The sequence below is a fragment of the Strix uralensis genome, chromosome 6, assembly GCF_047716275.1.
Source record: "Strix uralensis isolate ZFMK-TIS-50842 chromosome 6, bStrUra1, whole genome shotgun sequence".
Taxonomy (NCBI): Eukaryota; Metazoa; Chordata; class Aves; order Strigiformes; family Strigidae; genus Strix; species Strix uralensis.
In genome coordinates, this window is record NC_133977.1 from 10,768,988 (window position 1) to 10,792,890 (window position 23,903).

At 41.4% G+C, this 23,903-nt stretch overlaps 2 protein-coding genes across 6 annotated transcripts in view; one reads left to right on the plus strand and one right to left on the minus strand.

Moving 5' to 3' along the window:
• The first annotated feature begins 1,305 nt into the window (after positions 1 to 1,305).
• AKAP19 (A-kinase anchoring protein 19) lies at positions 1,306 to 14,546 on the plus strand. 2 transcript variants are annotated; one of them, XM_074872710.1, is made up of 4 exons: positions 1,680 to 1,854; positions 6,306 to 6,383; positions 6,994 to 7,070; positions 10,652 to 14,546. In XM_074872710.1, the coding sequence occupies exon 4, from the start codon at positions 10,818 to 10,820 to the stop codon at positions 11,079 to 11,081; it is 264 nt and encodes an 87-aa protein (XP_074728811.1). In that variant the 5' UTR covers positions 1,680 to 1,854; positions 6,306 to 6,383; positions 6,994 to 7,070; positions 10,652 to 10,817; the 3' UTR covers positions 11,082 to 14,546. The 2 variants fall into 2 exon arrangements, with proteins under 2 accessions (XP_074728812.1, XP_074728811.1); XM_074872711.1 differs by lacking the exons at positions 6,306 to 6,383; positions 6,994 to 7,070 and adding an exon at positions 1,306 to 1,379 and having other exon boundaries at positions 1,670 to 1,854.
• The window catches only part of HIBCH (3-hydroxyisobutyryl-CoA hydrolase), a 47,676-nt gene continuing 38,315 nt past the window's right edge, over positions 14,543 to 23,903 (minus strand). For all 4 annotated transcript variants that reach the window (XM_074872704.1, XM_074872706.1, XM_074872705.1 and 1 more), the window contains 3 exons: positions 23,124 to 23,243; positions 21,875 to 21,908; positions 14,543 to 16,832 (listed from right to left, as the gene is read on the minus strand). In XM_074872704.1, coding sequence (XP_074728805.1) covers positions 16,717 to 16,832; positions 21,875 to 21,908; positions 23,124 to 23,243 — 270 coding nt within the window. In that variant the 3' untranslated portion in view covers positions 14,543 to 16,716. The remainder of the gene's footprint in view (positions 16,833 to 21,874; positions 21,909 to 23,123; positions 23,244 to 23,903) is intronic.

Sequence of the window (23,903 nt, forward strand, 5' to 3'; positions counted from 1 at the left end):
GGATCTTGTTGGTGGAGGTGTACAGGGGTGGCTGCCCGCTCCCTGCCCCTCGGCTCTCTGGGCTAGCGAGGAGGGCTGGGGCTTTGCCAGTCACGCAGCGGGCAGTAGAGGTCGGAGCAATGGCTCTCCCCGCCCTGTGCAGCCCCTCCGGGACTTGATAACAGCACTGCAGCGGACTAACTGTGGCCCAGCAGCTACATTTATAATAGCGTTTTTCTTGACTGATATTACCAGTGGCTTTGATAATGTTGCAATAAATCCCTTGGCTGGCCGATGCCTAACTGGAAAGATGTTAGAAACCTGCCTGACAATAAAACTGTTGCCTAAATGCGTAGGAAGAGTCAGCCCCAGGTCAGCACAGGCATTCAAAGCGGGGGACACGAGCGCAGGGGGGAGCCCTGCAGCACCCCAGCTTTTGGCCTGTTACTGTAGGAGACACCAGGGCCTGGCGTGAGCCCCTTTTTGTCGAAGCCCAGAGCCTGTTGCTGGCGGGGCCAGGAGACCACCACAAGCCCCGGGGGGCTGTTTGCCAGCCCCAGCCGGGCCTGAGCCCCGGCGCAGAGCCCGTACCCAAGGTGTGCGCTTGTGCCTTTGGCAGCAGCTTTGGCGCCAGGACTCCCCAGGGGCAGGAAGGCTTTACCAGAGCTGTCTGCTCACAGCCTCTCGCGAGGAATACTTTTCAGTTTTAGCATCGATTTTAGAAAAATTAAAAATGTTATTTCAGTTTGCTCAGCTCCTTCATTCAGGAAGCTTTCCTTTGGGTTGGGGGCATTTGGTCTCATTATTATTTTCCTGTAGTATTCCTGATTTGATGCTGCCTGACAGGATAAAATAAGAGCTGCCTCACCCAGGCCTCACCCCTAGCCTTTCCCCCAGTTTCCTTCACTTTACTGGTTCCCAGTACTTCATCATTCCCCGCTCTGTGGCATGTCAGTGTTTTATTTGATAATAAAACTGAGTTGAACGTGTGATTCAGCTTCAGAAAGCCGAGTCGACCACGCGATCTCGATCACCGAAAGCTTTTACATGGCAACTCCGTCCTTTAAAAATGCTTCCCCTCATTTAAAAGAAGGACAAGCCAATGAGAAGCGATTTTCCTGGGCGTGATTTTTTTCTTTTTTCCTTTTTTATTTTCAATTTTAAATCGCAGGCCCCATCCCGGCGCTGAGGCGCGTCGCGGCCACCGGGGAAGGGAAGGGGCGGGCGGGGGCGGCGCGGGGCGGGGCGGCAGGTTGGGGCCGCGGCCGCGGCGCTGCTGAAGGGCACGGCGGGGGGCGGCGGTGCCTCCCCGCCCCGGCCCGGCCCGCCCCGCCCGGGAGCCCGCGGCCGCCCCGGCGGTGCCGCGGGGAGGGCGGAGAGCGCCCGGCGAGCGGAGCCGCGTGAGTGGCGGCGGGGGGGGCCGGGGCCGCGGGGCCCCTCCCCGGCCGTTACCTGTGGGAGCGCCGCGGGGCCGCGCCGCGCCGGGTGGCCGCTGGCTCCGCCGCCGAGCAGGCCGGGTCGGGGCCCGGGAGGTGCCCGCGGGGGCCGGCGGCGGGGCGGAGGCAGGGCGTTGCCCGGCGGGAGCCCCGCGGTGCCGGCTGCTGCCGGTGCGCTTGCGGGTGGTTTCCCGAAAAGTGGGGTCAGAATGGACTTTGATGGTGGTTTTTGCTTCTTTGTCGTTTACGAGCAGGAACCTGGAGGACGCGGTGTTGGTGGGACGAGGGCCTGATCCCGCGGCGCCTCGCCTGGGAGGAAGGAGCAGCCCTCGCCAGCCTGCCCGGCCGCGGGAGTTCCTGCTCGACGGCCGGAGGCGTGCTGGTGGCATCCCGCGTACAACATGCTCTTGGCACTTAAACCACCCCCACCGGCGTGCTGGTATGTCCGACGGCTTTCGTGCTCGCATCTCATCTTGCTTAGGTCCTACAAGGAGGAGCAGGGTAGCCTGGCGCTGTGTCGCGGAGGGACGGGTGTCCCCTGGCAGCCATCACAGTCCGTGGTGACCCGCGGGGTGAGCAGTGGCCGTGGGCAGGACCGGCCTTCAGCATCCTAAGCTTATGCTGTGGAGGAGAGGAAGAAAGAGCTGGGCTTTGAGGTGGGGTTTTTCAGGACAGGCGGCGGTGACGCCTTACTCCTCCCACCATCTGACGGAGAGGGTGCTAGCAACAGTCTCCTCAAAACTGAGGAAAACAGAGGTGCTGCTCCAGTTGGGCCCCCGTGGGAAGAGGTCGTACTATGGAGAACGATGCAGAGCGGGAAGGTAAACGGGGTGGCTGCCTCTCTGTAAGCTGCGTGCCTGCTGTGGGGAAGGCGTGAGACAACGGTCTTTGCTGGCCGAGGGGTGTGAGGGCTGCTTGCGTGCCCCCGCTCTGCCGTGAGTGCCTTTTCCAAGCTTCAGCACAAACCCGTACAGGGAAGGTTACCTTGATCTGGCACGTTGTAAAATACAGATTTAGTAGTGTAAGATCAGCCATGGCAAAAATTATAAAACATTTAGAAGCATCTCACGCTTTCTCATAGTTCAGGAAGTCGGAGTCCAAATTAGGTTTCTAAATATAGTAATTAAAAAAAAAAAAAGAATACAGGGATTTCTACTACAGTCTTAACAAAGGAGCATTTTTAACCTTCAGGTACATACAAATTAGTTTTCTTCTGAACATTGTGTTCTGCTGAGAAAATTCTTTCTTTAAAATCACTTTGGTTTGTACAAGTCGCACAGGGGGTTGTGCAGAGCCTTGCGATGCTGACATCTCTCTGGGGCCAAGGTGTCTCCGTGGGCTGGGTGCCGGGGGGAGAGCCGGCATGTCACCAGGCTGCGCCGGGCATGACTGCCTTGCCTGGCTGCCAGCCGCCCTGCTTCTCGGGCACGAAGGCGTTAGAAGGAGAAGCTGGCACGTTAGGAGTGATGAAATTCAGGAAAACAAATACTGAGGGAGAGCTGTGAGACAGAGTGATATTTTTAAGGCTGAGGTAGTTCTTTATTGCAATTCTGGGCAGCTTTCATACAGCTGGAGCATCTGGTTGTTGACTCCTCCCTTTGTTCTCTTACTCCTCGGCTGATTTCTGCCAATTGTTAGTAATGTAGCTGTGATTTTAAAACATGGAGCTGTGTTTTCCTGTGCATTCCTATGCGAGACGTGGAAAAATGGGTCTTCTGTTGCATTCTTAATTCTGATTCCCAGTTTTACAATTGGCTTCTGTATAGGGAGATTAAAGAACAAAATGGGGTTGTATTCTGCTTTTCTTGTACTCTTCTCTGGTTGATCTTGGTCAGATCCTGGCCATCTCCTTCCTTCTGACTTCCATTTGTGTTAATCCAGTGGTGCCTTTGCCTTTGTAAGCACATCACAAAGCAAACCAATGTACGTCATTCATACCTTATGATCAGCAGCTCCATATGTTCATAGTTGAATCTTGTGACAGATACTACAATAAAACGCGACCCTGTCAGACTGAGATACTGATGCACTGTTTTACCTGCTGCTGCTCATCAGTTCTCGCTGGCAGGATCCCCAGGCTGGGCAGCAGCCAGTGATAACGGCAGGAGGGACTTTCTTACTTGTAAAGATTTGTGTATCCCTGTTCGTCATCTGCAGCAGTCTGCCTTTGGCTGGCACCTGTGGAGGACAGTACTATACCTTTATAAACAAGGCTAGATCCTAAGCTTTGGCATGAGTATAAGTAGCTTGATGTTTTAACATGTTCTTGAAGGTGGGCTGTTAATAGGTAGGCTGACTCCACAATTGACTTGTTGGGATGGGAGTTTTGTGGTATGTATAGGAAAATACCAGTTTCCATTCTAGGTCATTCAAAACTGTGTCACAGCATTGTAATAAACCAACAGGCTGCTTTTTTTTTGGACCCAGCCCCATGCTTTAGAGCAGTCTAACATCAGTGTGGGACTTGGGACACTGTGCATTTTCCCCTACTGTGCGGAAAATGTTTGTGGGGGTCTTCTACAGGCTGTAGATTTGCAGCTAATACATACCGGGGGTGGGCTGATAATGGCAAGAACCGTGGGCTTTGCTGAAAGGTGGGTTGAACCCATCTCTTTTCATTTTCCGCAGGGCAAGGAAACAGCTATACACCTATGTTAAAAACTTTATATTTTGTTTCTGTTTGGGTTCTTGGAGAGTTTCAGATCTCTTCTATAGCCATTAACTTTTCCTTTCTCTGAACGAAGGCATTCTTCTGTAATTTCTGATGTTGGGTTCCTTAAATCTTGGCTAAACTTCCTGCAGATGGAGTTTCTGAGAAGCTCTGCATCTTGTTCCATGCCCTTTCTTCTATGACCTCGTTCTGAGGCCTTGCTTGCTAAAGTCCACTCTTACTCATCTAGAAAATGGGATTTCATCAACAGGAGGCATCTCGCTCTTGTTTGTATGAGAGTAGGTTGAGTTAACGTTCTCCCTTGTCTGTGGTCTGGCAGAGAGTCTGTACTGGTAAATGTCTGCTTAATGGTACTCTGAGACATTGAGAAAAAAAACAACAGGCATTGAAAAATCAAGCAGAATTAATATGTTGCACACATTTCTGTCCAAATTTGGAGAAAATAGTAGCATGTACGGTTGCTTGGACAAGCAGCTAAGTTAAAACAAGAGCAGAACCTCTAAGAAGTTTTCAGCATCCTTTTCGCCTCTTGCCTTCAGGCTGCTCTCAGAGCTGCATGCAATTCTGGTAAATAAACCGCTGTACTGGAGGGAGGAGGGAGTTTTTCAGGACAGGCTGACTGCATACAGTCTTACTTTCATGAAATCAGACAGCTACCAAGCACATGGTGTTCTTTATTTTTAACAAGACTGTTTTTCCTGGATGAAAACAAACCTTGAGGCTGCTGAGGACTGTACCTACTCGTGTTGCTGTTTTCTGAACTATTGGTATTTTCACCTAAAGGTTCCTTGCTTCACCTTTGCTTGCTACATCAACTGTCGTCTCATTGAACAGCCTTTTAAAGTAAGATAGATTCTGAAAAGTGTGTTGTTTCCCCATTCAGTTACAAACTGGCTTAGAAGCCTGCAGAAGTTTTACCAATTCTGGCCACCGGGGGGAAAAAAACTCAGGCCTTTGAAATTCCAGCGTGTACCCCGAGACAGATAAGCAGGAGACTTTCACTTACATGCTAATCCTGCACAGCAGTTGTCTGCGGTTCCTGCATCCAGCCCTTTCCAATCTGTAGCTCTTATCTCTTGGTGGCAGTAAGCGACAGGACGGCCCTGTGAGGAATGAGGGCTCCATTTTTACTCTTCGTTGCCCAAGCTGTTGCAGGGTGTTTAGGTATTTCAGTGATTGCCTGAGATAGCTGGATCTTGGGAATTGTGCTTATCTTTAACTCTAGCTTTTTAAATCTTCCTTTTCCTATGATTAGAAGGAGTCGTTATAATAAATGTTAACTACAGTGTGCTGGCCCTGTAGGATGTTAGAGGCAGAAGTTAAAACTGGTGGACTAGGCTGCTTTGAGAGCCCCTGCGTGGGGCTGCTCTGCACGGGGAGCCTCCGCGTCCTGCAGCGATGGGGGTGATGCTGTGCACTGAGTGATTCATCCCTCTGCCATTTATGTGCCGCTGCTCTGCTCAAAACTGCAGACTATCCAAAGGCACAGTATCACGTGTCCTCCTGAACAACATCCCACCTTGTTAGGGAGAGGAAAGGCAGACAGAGGATGTTCTGGGTTTCTGTTTCTCTCCATTATTACATGGAGGATGTAAATATTTAATGCCATTAGGTGCAGTTCAGAGGTCTGGATGCCTAAATGCAGTTTGGTTTACCTCTGCTGGTACATCAGCTGGGTCACCTGCCTTGAGTTTGAATACCTTTGTTACAAAGAGTAGCGTTTGTTGTTTCCATGATAATGACAGCACTCTGATTATCTGACTATTCTCACTATGTGCTTGGATGAAAAAGGTCCAGCTCTCAGCAGAAGCTCTGAGAGGGAGAAGGGAAAACAGGAGCAAACTTTTAAGCGTAGGCAGAAGATGGGGCGCTCCAGATGCTGGTGTATTGCCCTTCCTGAATCCTTGCTGAAATCGGCTGTAACTGGACTTGCTGTGGAAGGAGGTTGGCATCCCACATGTAGGACAGGAGGCACTTGCCCAAGCAGTGGCCCCACTGTAGCCCGGGATTAGGTGCTGTATATAAATTGTTGCAGCCTGCCATTCAGTCTAATTTCCTAAGTGCTGTATCATCATTTTACCTTTGTCAAAGTCAAATACAGTGGGTGAACAGGCAAACAGACTTCTGCAAGGCCAGCACTATAGATTCATCTAACTTTGTGATGTGTAACTTTGACATCTTCACGAGGGCTCCGTTCTATTTACTGGTTGCCTTTGCAGAGTCCTTCCCAGTCGTGAAGCTGTCCGTGCTGTACTGGGGACAAGTGGGACGACTTGTTAGAAGCAGACGTGGTTTTGGTAAGTAGCATACTGAGCTTCTCTTGCAGATACCAAGGAAAAAACTAAAAGCCTCCCTGGCTGGAGGAGGGTTACAAGGAGTCGTATTTGAATCTCAGAGTTTGGGAAGTGAGGAGCCTGGCTTTGTCACAGCAGAAATTACCCGCTGTGTTCAATTGGGCAAAGCAGCACTAAGCTGTTTTGAAAAGTATGACTTATTTTTAATCTGGTGACTCCTATAGCAGAAAGTGTTATAGAAAGTGATTCATCGCAGTATAGCATTGAACTTCTAGGAGATTTTTTCAGAGGTCTTAGGGATGGAAACCATTTGAATGGTAGCAGGAACTTACTTGCCTGTGATAGCTAGAGATGTTGCTTAACAGCAAAACTCTTGCTCTTATGTCTGTTTTCATCATGTGAAGATGTTTTCCAGAGAGGCAGGAGAAACTCTTTATTTTTGTATGTATTTATCCTTTTGTAATTACCTCTTATTGATGATTTTAATACCTTTAAAAGCCTCATTTATCTAAATAAAACTGCAGTTACGCTATTAATTCTTTTTCCCCCTGTATTTTACATTGTATAATAGTGAATTACAGGCATCCTTTTACCATTGCTTTGTTTCCTTCAGTGGTTAGGAATGAACTTACCTTGGCAGGAAACACTTAGCCAGGCTGGCAAAGAGACTGCTTAGCCCTCTCATGCAAGGTGAGTTCAGCGATGTGGTACGACTCCCTCAATATTTTCTCTCTCCTTGTATTACCACAGGGCACACATGTAGTAAATAATAGGTGAAACAACACCTGAACTTTGTCGTCGGAAACTTCCAATTCCAGGGATATGGAAAGGAATTGATTGTTTTCAGGACTCTTCTTAAAATAATACACGGTGTTTATAGTATTGAAGTTAAATGAGGTATTTAAAAGCATATTGACTATATGTCCATTGAAATTGAGCACAACTAGGAACCTGTATTTTTCAGATTAATTAAATCAACATTTCACTTATTGTAAAATTGGTCTTTAAAAAGAGAAGTTAAGGTTTGTGATGGTGCTGCTTTAACTCCTGGCTGACAGTGTAACAGTGCAGATCACAGCTCCCTAACCTCTGCCCCCAGCTAAGCACAGCAGCTCGTCACGTGAGGAACTGCATCTGCAGAGGTTTTGGCCTGAGCCTCGAACCATCTATGCAGTGGTTTCCAAGACACGGCTGGCAACAGATTAGAGCCTGGACACTGAAAGAAACAAGACTCCTGTCAGACAATTTTCCCTTGTGCAGTTACTGAATGAAACATCGTGCTGGGAGTAAAATGAGCTGCTTTTTTTTTTTTTCTTCCCCCTCCCCCCTCTCTGAGGGTGTGAGCATTGTGAGGAAAGCTAGAGGTGTTAAAATCCCTGTCAGAACTTAACACTCTGGAGATGAGGTAGGTGGAGGGGATTTAAACAGCGCTTCACCATGTATGTGCAAGCAATGGTTGTCAGAAAAACAAGAAAGCAGTCAGAAGATTGAGGGCAGCTTCATTTGCAATCATTTATGTGCCAGCAATTATTAACTCAAGTAGAGCGGGCAAACTATAAAACTTACTGCAGTGACTTGGAAAGTGCTGTACTCTATAAATAATGAAATGAGCAACAGTCAAGGATTTAAACTAGGGTCAATAACTTTGCTTTTAAGCTCAACTAGTAATCAATTTGGAACAATTTCGTTGTTTTGCATGCCTTGCTACCTATAGGTTTTATAGCCCTTGCTTCCTCTGTGTAGAACAGTCACACAAACATTTGATTTAACCCAAATGAAAAGGCAGAGGTAGAAGGTGGGAACAGAAGTAAATCCTGCAGAGGAAGATGCTGACCGAGGGAATGTGTCTCTGCCTGCTTTAGGAGATGTTTGCCTTCCCTCTACTCATTTCCTCCTTCTTTCTGTTAGACACTAACTCATCTGCTGGTGTCCCCTAACAGAACAGGAAAGGAAATCTCCAGTTGTAAGATGAAAACATCTTAAAACAGTGATAAAATACTAACTAAAGCCAGCTACCGTTTAACAGACCTCCTTTAAAAAGCGCAAAAAAAAGGATAACGTATAAAAGAATATGCCTCCAAACTTAAGATTAAAAAATCTAAATCTGATTAGTCATTAAATAAAGTGTCAGGGATGAAATGCTGATGAAACATGTTGTTATATCAAGTGTGGCATAGAGCATTTGTATGGTTGGGGAATCTGAGGTTTAAATCTACAATATTTACAGTTCTGGCTAAGCCGAAGGAGGAGATGATATCTAACCTAAAACTTGTAGCTGTTAGCAGTAGTGTAGTGAGAAAGGATTAGACAGCATACCTGCGTACCTTCCCATGAAGCTGGTGTATTACCTTGGCTGGATAAAGACTGCAGCCTTCAGGTACCAGCAATGCGGGGTTGTAGATGCTCCTGGTGATTCTTCGCCGTATTAGATAGTTCAAGCTACGTATTTGTCCAGAAGAGCAAGTGGAAATTATGTTTATTAATGTTTTATTAATGGTAATTATTGAAATTAGACATGCACAAGATATTACTGTTAGAAAGTTCTGAATTATTCAGATGCCTGAATTGCTTTCAGACATCTTGGCCTCTGGTCTGTAAGCATGTTCTGTAAGTGTTTTAAGTTTCATCAGTGTATGCAGTTGATAGACATGGGTATAAAGCTCATGGGTTTTTTATAAACCTCCACAGGGATAAATGTGGTTTCTTCTGCAGTGAAGGGAATCCTTCCTTTTATTCATTTAATAACAAGTTAGTTCCCCTCTGTGTTGGGTAAAACTGCAAATGCTAGCAGCAGGGTTTATGTTACAGGCTTGTTAACTGTACTGCCTACTCTAAAATACACTGGCACGTGCTGCAGCCTGCCATTATGCACAAAAGAAACTTACTGAACTTTATTAAAGTGATTTACAAACATTTCCCTAAGACGCTGAACTGTTTTGATACAAAGCTAGAGGTATGAAAACATTTGTATGTACTTCGTAGTTTCAGAAGCCTTTTAGGTCTGACTTGCTGCCAGGAACACCTTCTGAGTGCTGGCACTTTGGTCCTACAAACTGTTTTCTAAATAGGTAGCGATGTTTTTATGAACTAGCAGAAAGAGGAGGGAAGCTTGTCACCGTGAACCTGGCTCTCATGAGTCAGCTGCTACACTGGGGAAGTCCCGACCTACCTGTGAAGCACCATTTGCCTGCAAATGGGCTTCATTTCCTCTGCAAGTATTTGCCTGGGATCAGGATACTGGATTGGAGCCCCTATTTGTCCCAGTATATAAAGCAAATACATAAGGCTTAACATCTTTGCCATGATTATGTTTTCAAAGGCTATTTACAAAAAAATCTTTAACTTTGGCTGACCTTAGTACAGCGTCATCGGGTGAAGCTGTAGGGAACAGTTGGTTTCTGTGCAGCACAGTCTTTATTTTGGCTGGCAGTCTATTAACTCTGGTAAGTGGGTAAGCTCATGCCAAGCAAAGTCAGCCATATCATGAGGTTCTGCTTTGCCTGTATAGAGAAAATAGCATGAGAAACAGCTCTGTAGGCTAATAAACAAAAAAACGTAGCAGAATTTCGGGCTGAGTAGTTCTGATTCTTGAGGAGTTTGACAAAAGGACCCTGTCAGGTGTTTAGTTCCTCACTCTCCCTTCTCTAGATGTAGAGTTGTCCTTGTCAGAACTGCCTTGAACACAGCAGTCTGCTGCTGCTTTCCCTACCCCCTCAAGGGAAAAAACGAAAAGCAACTCTTGTTTCTCGTGAATAGCTCCTCGTGACTGCATGCTCAAGCCTCCTTGAGCAACGGCAGAATGACACTGAGAATCAGCGTCACTCTTGCCCAAAGGGTGTACAACAGCCATGGCGCAAGGCTCTTGTTAGGTGGTGGTTGTGTGGTGCTTCTGTGGGGTGTTCTTGGGTTTTATTTTTATCTTCTTTAGCAGCAGCAGTCACTGGAGTTAAACAGTATTTGTTTACAGATTCAGGAAAAGAGCATTGCATTGTCAGTTTGGAAGAAACAGATTTTTTTTTTTTTTTTCTAAGACCTTTACGTTCCTAGATGGCTTACATCACGTACTGGGAATTGCATTCAAAGGCAGCTTGAATTCAGGTCAAGCTTTGCCTATTTGTAGTAGATGGATGCTACCGATAAAAACATTTTACGCATGCCATGCAGAGAGTTATTAAAGTTGCTTCTAATAGCGTCTGTACTGAATTTAGCTTTCCTTTGAGCTCACTGAGAGTGGGAAACTACTGTGTTTATATGAAACACTATTTTGACAGATTTCTTCAGAAGTAAAGAAGCACAAAAGGAGACGCTCTGTTCTTTGAAAATAAGTGGAACCACTGGCAAGAAGCAGCAACACTGTGCATCAAACAAGGAAACCATTTCCAGGTTATCAAAACATGCTGTTGAACTGAATTTTGCAGCTGCGTTTTTGAATGTACCATGGGATGCATCAAATCCAAGGATGCCTTTCCAGGTTCAAATGCTATCCAGGATGAAAGGATCGGGGAAGGCAATGAAGGATGCACTGGGGAGAAGTCATCACTGATAGCAGTGAAGGTGGATGAGAAAAGTCCATCAAGCACCATAGTGCTAGACTACGCACACCGTCTCTCCCGTGAGATTCTCGATCAGGCGGTGAAACAGTGGGCAGTGACTGAAAGCAAATATAGCGACATCCCCTTTATTGAAAGTGATGTGCCCTGAGCCCTGACTGGCAAGGACTGTCTTCACAGTGAGTGTCCTGTCTGTTAAGCAGTTTGTATTTGGTACTAGTGCAAATAAAGTAAAATCAGCTGTGACTTGAGCATAATGCCACTATATGAATGTGTTTGCAAGGAGAGGCTGAAAAAAATTTGCCTTTTAATCTATATTGCTAAGAAACTAATTGGATTACAGTAGAATCTATTAATCGTGTCATTTGTTATCAGCCGTATGTTGAGTATATTCTGTCTTTGTGTTGAATGTGATCAGAAATTAGTGTTAAAAAAAGAGGATGAGAAGAATGTGGCTGCCCTGCAACTGTACAAGTACTGCTACAGAGGCCCCAAAGATGCTTAACAAAGTGTGGATTATTTTTATGTACTGCATAAAAAAATCAGTGGTCTGTTTGTAGGTGAAAAGAGAGGAACTCTCTATGCTTGGTAAATTTGTCTGTGTTTTGCTAAGTGAAACCAAGGTCTGCATGTAGCAAGGATAACTGCTGTCATAAATTTTACTTTGATTCTTTGACCTGACTAAATTTGTAAACCACAAAGTGATGAAGGTGATGAGAAGCATTTTATAAAACCAAGCAGTATTCAGGGAACCATATGGATTATGATACTATTCAGCTTCCATTCTGAAGTGAACCAATGAGAAACATTACAATATTGATAAACAGTGCATTATAATTAACAGATGCTCTGGCTTCAGTAAATGCACGAAGGCTATTCTCTAAAAATCCTGCAGTAAGACAGTTTAATGACATCTGATCACTGCGTTCAGACCAAAGTTGTTCGGGTTTTTAGTTTGGGGTTTGGGGTTTTTTTGTGTTAGGGTGCTGGTTTTGGAGAGGTTTGTTTCATTTTTTTACTGTAACCCAGGTAGGTATACAAAAACTACTGATGCTAACTAGTGTAACAAACTTTCAAAGGTGTAACACTGTTTTAGGACTATTTGTTTCATGGGAACTACGGCTGCAATACACTAAAATTTCATTCTGAAGTAACACCCTTGACGCCTTCCTTCAGCTTCTGTAGGCTCATCACTTACCCATTGGTAAAACCACATATGGCGATGCAAACATGAGCTACGGAAACCTAAAGCCTGAGCACTGCACTGAATTAGTGAAAAAGCCTTAGGCCCAGAGCTAAAGGGCTACGTTCTTTACCCATTTGTATCTAGCTTGCATCCACACACTGCACCCTGCTTCTCCAGGACTTGCAGCCTGACCTACTGTACTCATAACTAGCATGTGAGATACCAAGAAAGGGATAAATTAATCATAGTCATCTGAAAGCTACAATGCTGACACTTTATACAAAGTGAATACCTTGTAAAAGCTTGGGGTTTTAGCACCTGTTTGTTCCTTTTTCTGTTATGGCCAGTTTAAAAGACAGAGTTTTTTGCCTAGATCAAAGCTTTCTGTTTTATGTTTCCATTTTATAGAAAAATGCTTTCGATACTGGCAAAAACTGTTACTACTTTTAAAAGGTACATGTAGCTCTAGGAAACGATATAAAACATAATTTTTTAAGCAATGGGAGGCAAGCAGAAAGAGGACCATGTAAATCATTATTTTTAGCTTATTCTCAGCCATAAGACAGTCCATGAATTGAGCTGTTATGCAGACTTTGTGACACAAACATAGTTATTTGAAATTCACCTGTATGAGGAAGTGGTTTTATCAAGAGTCAACAGTGAAAAATTCTTAGTAACACAGCACAAGACAGCCATAGTTCAGTGACCAGACTAGACCCTGCTATTAAGACTGTTCTCAGGCTTTTGCTGAAAAAGGGAACAAAATCTGCCTACGTTGTAATGTCTTTTTGTTTGAAGTAATGTAGTCTTCTTTGAAGCCATATGTAAAGTGGGACTAAGGTATTATGGCCCATGTGAAGTCTACTGTTAACAGTGATGCTCCCTGAAGCTCTAAGGCATGTAAAACATTAGATCATACCCTACATTTGCTCCATCTAAAAAAACTCCATGCCGTATACTAGGGTGAATTAAAAAGCAAAACCAAAACACTGATCAGATCAGTTTGGATATTGCTTAACCACAGTATTAAAAAATATTCCTCTTATTATTATAACTAAAATAAAGCTTTATTACAAAAAGGGCCAATGTTTCTGTAACATTTGTCTTGACTCCAGAATGTTAACACTGCTAAAGACAGTAATTAAAAAAAAAATTAAAAAAAAAAAAAAGCCCAAACTCCATAGATGTTGTTTGCCAGATAGGTGAATATGCACTCTTAAAGTGAGTGCAGTTTTCTGTTTGTCTTGACCCTTGTACAAATACCTTGGTGGCTGCCATGGGGAGCTGGGTGTTGCAACGATTGCTATTGCAGTGTCTCAAATCCTTTCTTTGGATGTAGCCGGAGCACCTGACACTCTTCTGGAGTCAGAGTATCAGATGCACTTTTGAAAGCAGCTTCTCCATTGGCAGGCTGCCACTGCACAGTCCCAACAGCAGGCAGAATTATAAAATAATATAAAATAGCCTAAAGTTACATCATAGCATCTGTACTGATAAATACTGAAAATTTCCCCAAAGGAGCAAGTTACCTAGGTATAATGGAAACGTGCCTCACCGTGAGCTTCCGTGTGGAGTGCTTGCTCCGAGAGCCACCCATAACCCAACACTGACTGCATCGCCTGCTGCTTGTTACCTCCAACCGGTCCCTCACCTGCAACCACAAAGCCTGGCTTCCCTCACTCACGCTTGAAGATCACAGCAGCTTCAGTAGGGCCTGAAGTGCAATTCCGGCTGGCTTACGATGCTATGACATTGGCACTTCAGGGAATGCATGCAGCAAATGGAAAGCAAACAAGCTGACAAACAGGGAGACAGCTTCTCACCAGGAAAATAATCTTTTACAAGATGCTGTCCTTAATAAATAATGCACTTACCCTTAATAAAAAAAAAGATAAAAAAATCTGTTCAATCCTACAATCTGTTGAGATCAAAGGAGATCTCTTTCCAGAGTTCTGCTGTATTTTTAATAGGCACAATACTAACACATAATAAAAATAAAGACTTCTTTACCTAAATACAATTGCATATGTTTACTTACAATTAGATTACTCTAAGCTGTATAAGCCACTTCCAGTGGCTTTCCAGCGAAGTTGCCACTGATTCTTTGACTTGATTCTGTGTAAAAGGCACTCCAGTATGGGACTAGCATACTCTGCAAAACTATTTACTTCTATTTAGGAGTTACAAATACATTTGTTTTATTTTTCTCCAGGAAATGTAAGCATAGTCTGAGTGGGTACAATGTGACTGACTTGATATTCTGCTAACGGTTCAAAACACATTAACTGCAGCACAACTTTGTAAAATTGACATTTCTGGAGTAAGACACACCAGTATTCCCAAATAAAACACACTACAATATATTTTTACAATATTTTTTGTGGAAAATATTTTCTTGTGGACCAAATAAAATTAAACTTGCCATCTGCCTGTATGACTTTTATTTGAGAAAAATGCACAGATTGGACAGAATCTTGTTACCATGAGTTAGGATAATTCCTGTTCACATAAATTTTGGAAGCAACTGAACATGCAAGTTAAAGTTTATTGATTCAGAAGTATACTCTTGCTAAAATGTTGGAAGTCCTTTTCAATCACAGAAGGCACCATCCCTACTCCTTGGGGATTACTGTGTTTTTCATTAAATATAGTCACTGAAAATTGCTCCTTTTGTACAAAAATAATGGAATGAACCAATTTTTAAAAAATAAAAATAGGCATTGTTTAAGAATCTAAAACATATAAAAATTTTAAAAAATAAGTGGGGAGGTTTATATTTCTTACAGAACCAGCATGAGGTAGAAATTCAAGTCATATTTTCAGAATTACCCTTAATTTTAAATTAAATCTCTCAACTACTTTTGAAAATAAACTCAAGGACTGTCTCATAACAAATATGTACATGGTAGCATTAACTCGCAGCTGAAATTTTAACAAATTTATCTTAAAGATTCTTAAAGACAAAGCAAGGTGCCATCTTTTCTTGATTTTGCTCTCTATTTCGCTCACCCGTAATTCTTTGAAAGTCACCCTCGTCGTTCACCTTGATGCCTGAATTTCCTGGACTTTGTTTCCAGGCAACAGCTTCTAGGAAGGAAGGAGCCATAAGCCAGTGTAGACCATTACTGTTGGTAATAAAAAGGGCCCAATGTTGGAAACTCTGTAACAATTCTGCTGTAGCACTGACTTTTGGATTCCCCAGTGCTGATTACTATGTTATTTGAACAAAAGTTTTCTTCCTTTAGTCTCAGTGGTTCATCTTCAGAGAAGCCAAAATCTGTATTTGTGACCTGCCTATAACTATAGAAACAAGTAGCAAGAGATCCCGATACATGATTTGATTAACCATAAAAAAGCATGCAGTCTTAATGTTGAAGATTAGTAGCTATGTGTTGCATACACAACAGAAAAATTAATTTTACCCCCCAAAAAGAATATACTTTTATCAAGGGGCTCTGGTTATGTCATATAACTTCAAAGCATTATTAGTATCAGAACCGAGCAACTTTTAATGCACATACAGCAAAGGGTTTTTGATGTATATTTAAATTTTGATCCCAACAACTATGTTTGTTAGGATATGTTGTGTTAAAAAAACTATATGATCCATGTAGCAGCAGATATACTTCAAGTTTTCCCATTTGTTATCTTCAGTACATACTGCTGTGTTCCCCCTACTTTTCAAAAATTTTCCACCCAGCAGACAGGATATTCATGGGCACAAACAAACGGGAACCCAGACTAGTTGGTATAGAGAAACTCCAGCCACTTGTAGTATTAGGGCCAGGCTGACCTCTACCCCTGATTAGACAGTCACAAACATCAACAGGAAACGTGCTGCTTAGTGTTCAGAGGAAGGTCTGAGACAGTTATTTCTTCACCACTGTAAGACCAGGAAAAACTAGCACTTTCTGAAATAATGAAAAACTAATTATGCAGTTCCATCAAACTTAATGGCATTTAAAAAAAAAATCAGTTTTACAAGCAGACAGAAGTGTGCTCTAGGCTCTGGCAATATTATGTCATCTGAAACAATGTCTGCATCACATAGCAAGACTGAATACTGACCAAATGTTAAATCAATAGAACAATTTCTTGCTCTCAGACTAATGTGCCAGGCTGACCTTTTATTTAAAAGACTACTTAACACCATGGATTTAGGATGTCTTGCATTTTGCTTTGTAGCTCTGATTGTTTTAAAGCTTTAAGTATATTTTATTTTCATTGTATAGAGAAGAATCTGAGGCACCATCGCAATTTAACAGATCAGTGACAGAGCCAAGAACACAAAGGTCTCCTTACTTCTTAGGTCATCCCTTAACTATGCTTTCTCCCCCTAACCTAAGAGTCGATGCAAAAAACTAAATGTTAAACATTGTGTAAAGCAGTAAAAATAACTATTTGCCTTGAAGTGATTTTCCTCATTAACCAGAGATACTATTTTGCCATTATGGCAGCATAACAAAAATGTTCCTGAATGCAAAAAAATAGACTTACAAATCTCACGCTAGCTAACAGTCTTGTCAAACTTTATCACACTGCTATTAATTTTTATAACATAGAATTAAGCAGATGTTTAAGATGTCAATAGGCTTGAACTTTACAACTTGAGATCGTTGTTTCCCAATGGCTTAAAACAATCGTCCACAAATTCGTCACTGACTTCTTCTAGAGCAGCTGGCTTCCATCTGGGGGATTGGTCTTTGTCAATCAGCACTGTCAGGTGGAGTATAAAAACACAAAAGTTACTTGTAAACTTTCTCTAATTAAGATGACTTCAGATTGGATTAAGACAGACAACTACAGTGAATGCATGGGGGAGAAAATATGCTCTGGAGAAGACAAGAGTTTTTGTAACATACACATTCTACTCTAACAAAAATTCTTGAGTTGTAACCTGTATAGAGACATATCTTGGAGTTGCCAGATGATACAAGGAACAGCGGATCATTTCAGAAGCAGCCCAAGCTTTGAAGGAATAGACCTGAAATTAGTGCCTTCTGTTAGAACTACTACTCTTGCCTGACTTCAGCTTCTTCATGTGAAACTGGGAACATGCATGATGCTCCTTTTGGACAAGGGCTTTCACATCTCTGTGCAAAAGTTGGCTCCTTGTAGAGTACAGATGACTCAAAGTAGGTGTTAAATGCCTAAAGCTAACTTAAACACATCATATAAACTAATAATGAAACGACTAATGAGGAATGAGTAAAGCAGAGTATCTTTGTGGGAAAATCAAGAATATTTGTAAATACTGACAGATACCGCAGACCTATGTAGATTTAACTGTGAAGATTTGTATAAGTTTAGTATGTATACTTTACACTGTATTCTGGGAAATACATCACTGAAGATAAAATCATCAGTGAATGAATTGCATGTAAAAGTATAATGAGAAAACATCAATTCACAAAAAGCATTCATTGTATCACAGGAATTCTGAAGACATGTCAGTAAGAACAGCTGCACTAACAATAGTAAGACAAGAGAGAATTTATTTGTGTGTGAAAATGACCAATATGAATGAATTCCAGAGTGTCCTTCCAAGCACCTTTCTGGCTCCAGGAAAACCCATAAAGGTGCTATTCAAAATGTTAATTTTTTATAATTTAAAAAAAAACCTGCTACAGTAACTGTGGCTCTCTAGGATGCACTGACTACCCAACATCCCTCCTCAACCCACATTCCCTTCAGATGTGTGATATCAGTGACTGATCTGGAGATGCACCTGTGTCCCAGGAGACTTCCTGACCAACACAGCCCACAGCAGGTAAGGGGGGGACGGGCAAGAAGCACCTTTCAGGTTCCTCTGCTGAGGACAGAATTTGGTTGGTTGGTTTTTTTTCTGATAAAGAGTTTAGAGTAGGCTGGTTCTGAAGGTGTATGGATAGAAGACACAGAGACTACATATTTTGAAGAATAACAGCTGTTTTTTCTGTAAGTTGTCATGTCTTTTTAAACAGACTTCATTCTTGGTGACTAAACTACAACCATCCAGGATGAGAAATGTGCAAAGGAGTTGGATTTTAAGTTCAATGGGAAGAATGCCTACCTAAAGAACATCTTACCAAAAGACAGGCATTGTGGTAGTTTGTGGTAAAAATGTGACTTGAAAACTTTTTAACTTTTCCCTCTATAGCCACCACTTGGAAAGTGCCTAGAAAATAAATACCATTCAAATGACAACTGCACTAATTAATATTTCTGTAGCTGAAGACTTAGAGACATCACAACTCTTAGCTTGCATCTCCAAAGAGAAAGGAGAATCTGAGCCCTGCATCCATTTACTTGCAAATACAGGACTAAGGGCTCCTTGGATACAAATAAACACTAATCTTGAAAAGAAACCCATTATATAGATAGAAGCTGCAATGTCACAGAAAGTAGAATCCATGTGGGCAATTCTTTAAAAGAAATGTGCTGTAAAAGAGTGATTTTACTGGGTAACTTACTGAAAAGTTATGATTCTACAAGTTAATTTAAACCTTGTGATGTGAAGCCATTTATTGTTTTGGGTCAAAATACATAATTGTCTCAAATCAACTATATTTATTTCATTGTAGTAGTACTTACCTAATGATTTTCTTCAGCTTTAATTGAAGTTCACAATCTGGCCAAAATAATCTTAACTGTTATCCACAAAAGCCATAACTGACTAGAGATGCTTTAAATTAGGGGGGGGGGGGGGGGGGGAAGAAAAAGTCCATGTGTATACTACTACAGCTTCAACTCTGAAAAGCAGTAGTAGTTGCTGATAATTCTCCACTCTATGGCACTACTGTGTAATCAAGTTAATCTTTCTGTCTGTATCTGTGGCCAGTTTTACTCTGGTGGATAAACTGAATGCTCATAATGGTGTCTCCAATAAAAGATTTACTCTTATATGAGTTAAAATATTTGTTTTCTAATAGTATTATGAAAATATTCCCTTTCTGCATTAACTTCCATATATTTTGTGTTTCTCCAGCTTGAGATATTGATCATTACAAGAACAGAACAAAAATTCTGAAGACTTCTAAGGTAGGCTAAGGGAAGTTCATTAAGATAAAGTAACTGAACATACACATTGTTTTAAGGGTTTGTTCTTGTGTTTTAACTTTAAAAAAAAAAAATTATCCAGAACCCCTCTGTTCAGTAGCAGTGACTTTACTGGACTTCAGTTAGTCTTCTATTGCTTAGCTTCATTCAGCACAGTCAAAACATTGGTATTTCTATGCACCTGAAATTCTGTTAGTCGCAATGAAATCTCTCTCCCTACCCTCTGCCCACGGTAAGGTTCACATCTGCCAGCTGCTAGCACTGCAGGAGGGAGGGCAGGAGCCACACAGAAATAAGATCTTTGCAGGATCAGCAATATGCAGAAGGCCTTCACAATTCTGTTTGAAGAGTATGTTCCTGCACAAATAGCTAGGAGGCTAATTTAACAGATTTTTGTCCCCTCTGGCTGCTGCAATTGTAGTCTACTGGGATGTGTTTGAGCAGTGACTCCAAAAAATGACCCCTTTTCTTATGCAGTTAAGAATTAAAAAACAAAATTCTTGGAAATTACCCAGGGCTATGCATTTCTTAGTTTATGTATTGTTCTATAAATCAAGGTGAAAAATGAATACCTGAAGTGTTCAAAGACCCTATTTACCATTATATGGGAAAATGCTGATGAAATATGATCTGTGTATTTTATGCTTTTAGGGATTTGTCTTTTCTTTAGTAGCTCCAATCACAAGAATTATAAATGGGGAAGACTGTTTGCCAGCAGATTTTCAGTCTGGTTGAAAGAAAACTGGCTAAAAGAAAAATGAAATTTAGACCTCAGGTCAAAGCAGCTTTAAAAAGCTTTTAAACAAACTACTTCCCTAGCATGTCTATTAAAGTTATGGCTTGAAGCAGATAAAAGCTGTTATTAAAACCTGACCTATGGCCGTTGCCGCTGAAAAACAATCTTCAAAAAGTAAAATCTGATTATTATGTCTTTACTTTGTGGTAGATCCTCTTGTGGTAGACAGGGTCAACAGCTGGCTCTTAATTACTTGGAATGTAATGCTTTAATAAAGAAAAAGCTAATACTTAAGTTAACATTTTTATCATTTTCATTTTTATTCACTATGGTTGATCCTGTGAAGTACTTAACAATCTTCCTATTGAAAAGGATGCTCAGCACATTGTTGGATAATGATTTTCATGAGATCAGACCCAACTACAAAAATGATCTTGAGTCAGATTCTGCACGGCGCTTAAGAGAAACAATTTTAAGAATACAAATCTGAGAACAAGATATATGCAGTAAGCAGAGAGCACAAGTGCTTCAAGAACAAATTAACATTCTTAGCAATCCCCTCAGTGCAGCTGGATCTCTGGTGTTTTTTTTCTTTCTTCCCCTGATACAGTTAAGCCTTTGCTACATCATTCTGTGTAAAAGAGAAGCTTCCCAACTGCTGTCCTTGCAGCTTCTTTCTTTACAAGCAGTTTATGTAATTTACTGGCCATACTGACAAGTGATTTGCCTTTGTCCTCTGCTGCATCCCCAGATGGTTTCATGACCTTGTGCATTACAAGTGAAAATTTAGTTTGGTGTTCATCTGACTCCCAGACTTTGAGTTTGTCACTTCCTGAATAACTACGTTTCAGCAGCTCATATGGCGATTTAGAATATATCCTAGGAATATTCTTTTTAAGATATCCTTGTCCCCATTACCAACACAATGAAAACCACGTAATTCTCAACACATGTAGTAAATTCTTCAAAGGTGTCTGTGCTAATAAGTGCTAAAGATTAATTAATTAAAATCAGAAACTTTCCATGCTGTACAAACAAACGTTGCATCTCTCACCCCAGGCTACCTTTGATACAGTATTACTAATAGTGAACACTCCATTACTCAAGTGGATTTTAAACTACTTTATAAAGACAGACATGAAAAAATGAGGAGGAGGTGATAATACATACTCGACTGTATAACTGTGTGAATTAAAAGCCAGGTTCCCTCAACCCCAAAGTGTTATTCATCCAAAAGTCTTGTACTGTAAGGTCCTTGGAAAAGGAAATGCCTGTGCTTTATTTCATCTTGTGCTGAATAGTACATAAAGAATTACTACAGTTTCTAACAGATGTGACACTGGGTTTGACAAACTGCATAGTGAATCAGCAGTAGAATCAAGGACAGAATCAAAGTCTGTCCCCTAGATGAACTTGCTGAGCCACTGCTCTATTACCACTGCCTGTCTTGATCAGTGCCTTAAAATGCTGATTTATTTAAGTATATGGTTTTTTAATAGTAAGACACCTCTATACAGAGATATTTTGGATATGGGTGAAAGTAGTCTCTAACTTTTTTTTTAAATGCAAATAGTTGTTCTTAACTTTGAGTCTTAAACCATCTTATAGCTGGCTGAACCAGCTATGTGGCAACACTACATCTGGACACACAAATGATACACATAGCTACTCACTACTGTCAGCATTAACTATATTTTGAACTTCTCCAATGAACTGGTGAAACCTTGTTGTGGTGCTGTGATACCAGGTGGATAAATAACATTGGGAAACTGAGATTATGCAAAAGAAATAACGTGGCTGTTATGCTTTGGAACAAATAATAAATTTTGGCCATACAGGAGTCCAATAAGCAAAAACTATAGCAAGCTGGGAAGTGTTCTCTGGGCTGTTGCTGCATGCACTTTTCTTAACCTCCAGAGAAGCAACGCAACAGTGAGTTTGCATATTATTAAGCTTGAGAAACATTTCTGGTGTGCATGCTTACCTGCTCGAACTCCTTCATAGAAGTCATGGCCTCTCTGAAAGATTCAAAAAAAAAAAAAAAAAAAGAAAAAAGGCTGTAACATGACAGATTCTATTTGTCCCATCTTTCCTCATCCCACTTCTGTTTGAAATGTAGGTTCTCAAGATTCAGTTAAATCCCACTTGAACTGTTCTCATCTAGTCCTACTTTCTCTTATTAAAGAGCTCTATATCCTCCTGCTTAAATGCAGCCACAGCTCTTAAAATCAGTCTGTTGAACTGTAGTTGATCAACTTTTGTGCAGTGCAAGCCCCCTTTGTGTTACATCTCGTAGATTTTTCTAAAGAGTTTTGCATGATGAGGGCTAAGGTGTGTAGGATTAGAAATTCTTCAGAGAAAGGCCAGCCTTCAGGAATCGTGATGTATTCTGCATACTTGGAACACTTCACAGTTAAGTGGAATCCTGGAAACATCCAGTTATTTTTTTATAAAGGTAAACAATAACATTTAAATCCCTAATGATGATTCACTAGCAATGGAGCAACAATACTAGTTTTGGGAAAGATATGGCAAGGATACTGTCAGGCACTACAACATATCAGAATTAGATATATTTTCACTCTCTTTAAAGCATTTATTTTAACTATCACAAATCATTTACTCAGATTCATAAAAATATTTTTTTTTAAAATGTGACAAAACTAATAATAGGGATGCCATGGAGAAGCTTTATGAGGAATTTGCTCAGATAATTCAGTTAGCAGCTCTGTTCTACTGAAAGGATCACTTCCTCATGTAATCCAAGTACTCAGCCCTTACTACAAATACTACTAAAATCTCTTGTTTTCTTTAAGAAATTTATCACAGCACTCCCAGAAGGCAGTGATAGACAACTATTCCCATTTTGCTGATGGGAACTGAGGCACTGAGGACCAAGTAATTTAAATAGGAAATCTGTTGAAGAACACCAGTTTTAAAATAAAGGTCCAAATAAAAAACCTTCTATACTGTAACGTTATCATAGTTCTCTTAACAAAAGCCCTCTACCACTGCTATCTGACCATCATTAATGTAGTTTCCTTCGAGTTGCATATAAAGCCATGGAACTGGAACAGAGACAGTGACAGCCTAACAAACACACAAAGAACATACTGAAAATTAAAACATATAAATGGTGAGCCCTTGATGTAATCTATATAAAACTTAGTCTCTGATAAACTTGCTACCCGTCTGTGGCTGGAAAGAAACAAAGGGCTCAGTTTCTTGCTTACCATGCATGCTTGGGTCAGTCTGTATTCCATTGTGAGTACCTCTTGTAAGCTCATGGAAGCTCCTTCTTTGAGCTGCCTGAGAGTCATCTTTAAGGATGTAGGCGACATCTTATTAATAGTCTGGGGAAGACATTAACAATTATTTTTATTCTCTTCAACTTAGACACATTTGAAAGTCTGTCTTTTTTTTGTGTTTTAAACTTTGTGAAGTAAATGATGTTACTCTTCTCCCTGAGCTCACTTGTGATACCTATTCCTCCTGCTCCCTCCCGCCATGGTGTCATACTAAATGAACTTACTTGCGTCAACTTTTATCAGCAAGATCTCTGGGATGTATGCCATCACTTGTGGGAAGCCTACAACTCCTAAGGTCACATTGTTTATGGTCAAATTACTACTAGCCAGGGAATCTAATGTAGCTTGAAAGCCATTTCCAAACAGATTCTTTTAAGAAGTGAAGGTGAGTTTTACAAGTAATTATACTCCATTTCTGAATTGCTCTTAGATGTTACTGATATTGTAGCCAATACTAGTATTGTACAGCATTTGAGTTTTATTTGGTACAGTAGTCAGAGTAGTAAGGTAATAACAGTGAGATTAGCTTTAAGTAGTTGCTTTATGATCATTGTCAATGACTAGACAATATATGAAGAAGAAAGTTGAGGAAGAAAAAAAATATTAAAAGAAATCAAACATAAATGCATATTTGTCCAGGCTTCTTGTCCACGATCAAGAGATACTGCAGTAATTTAGCCCTACATTGCTCTGCTGATAGGAAGC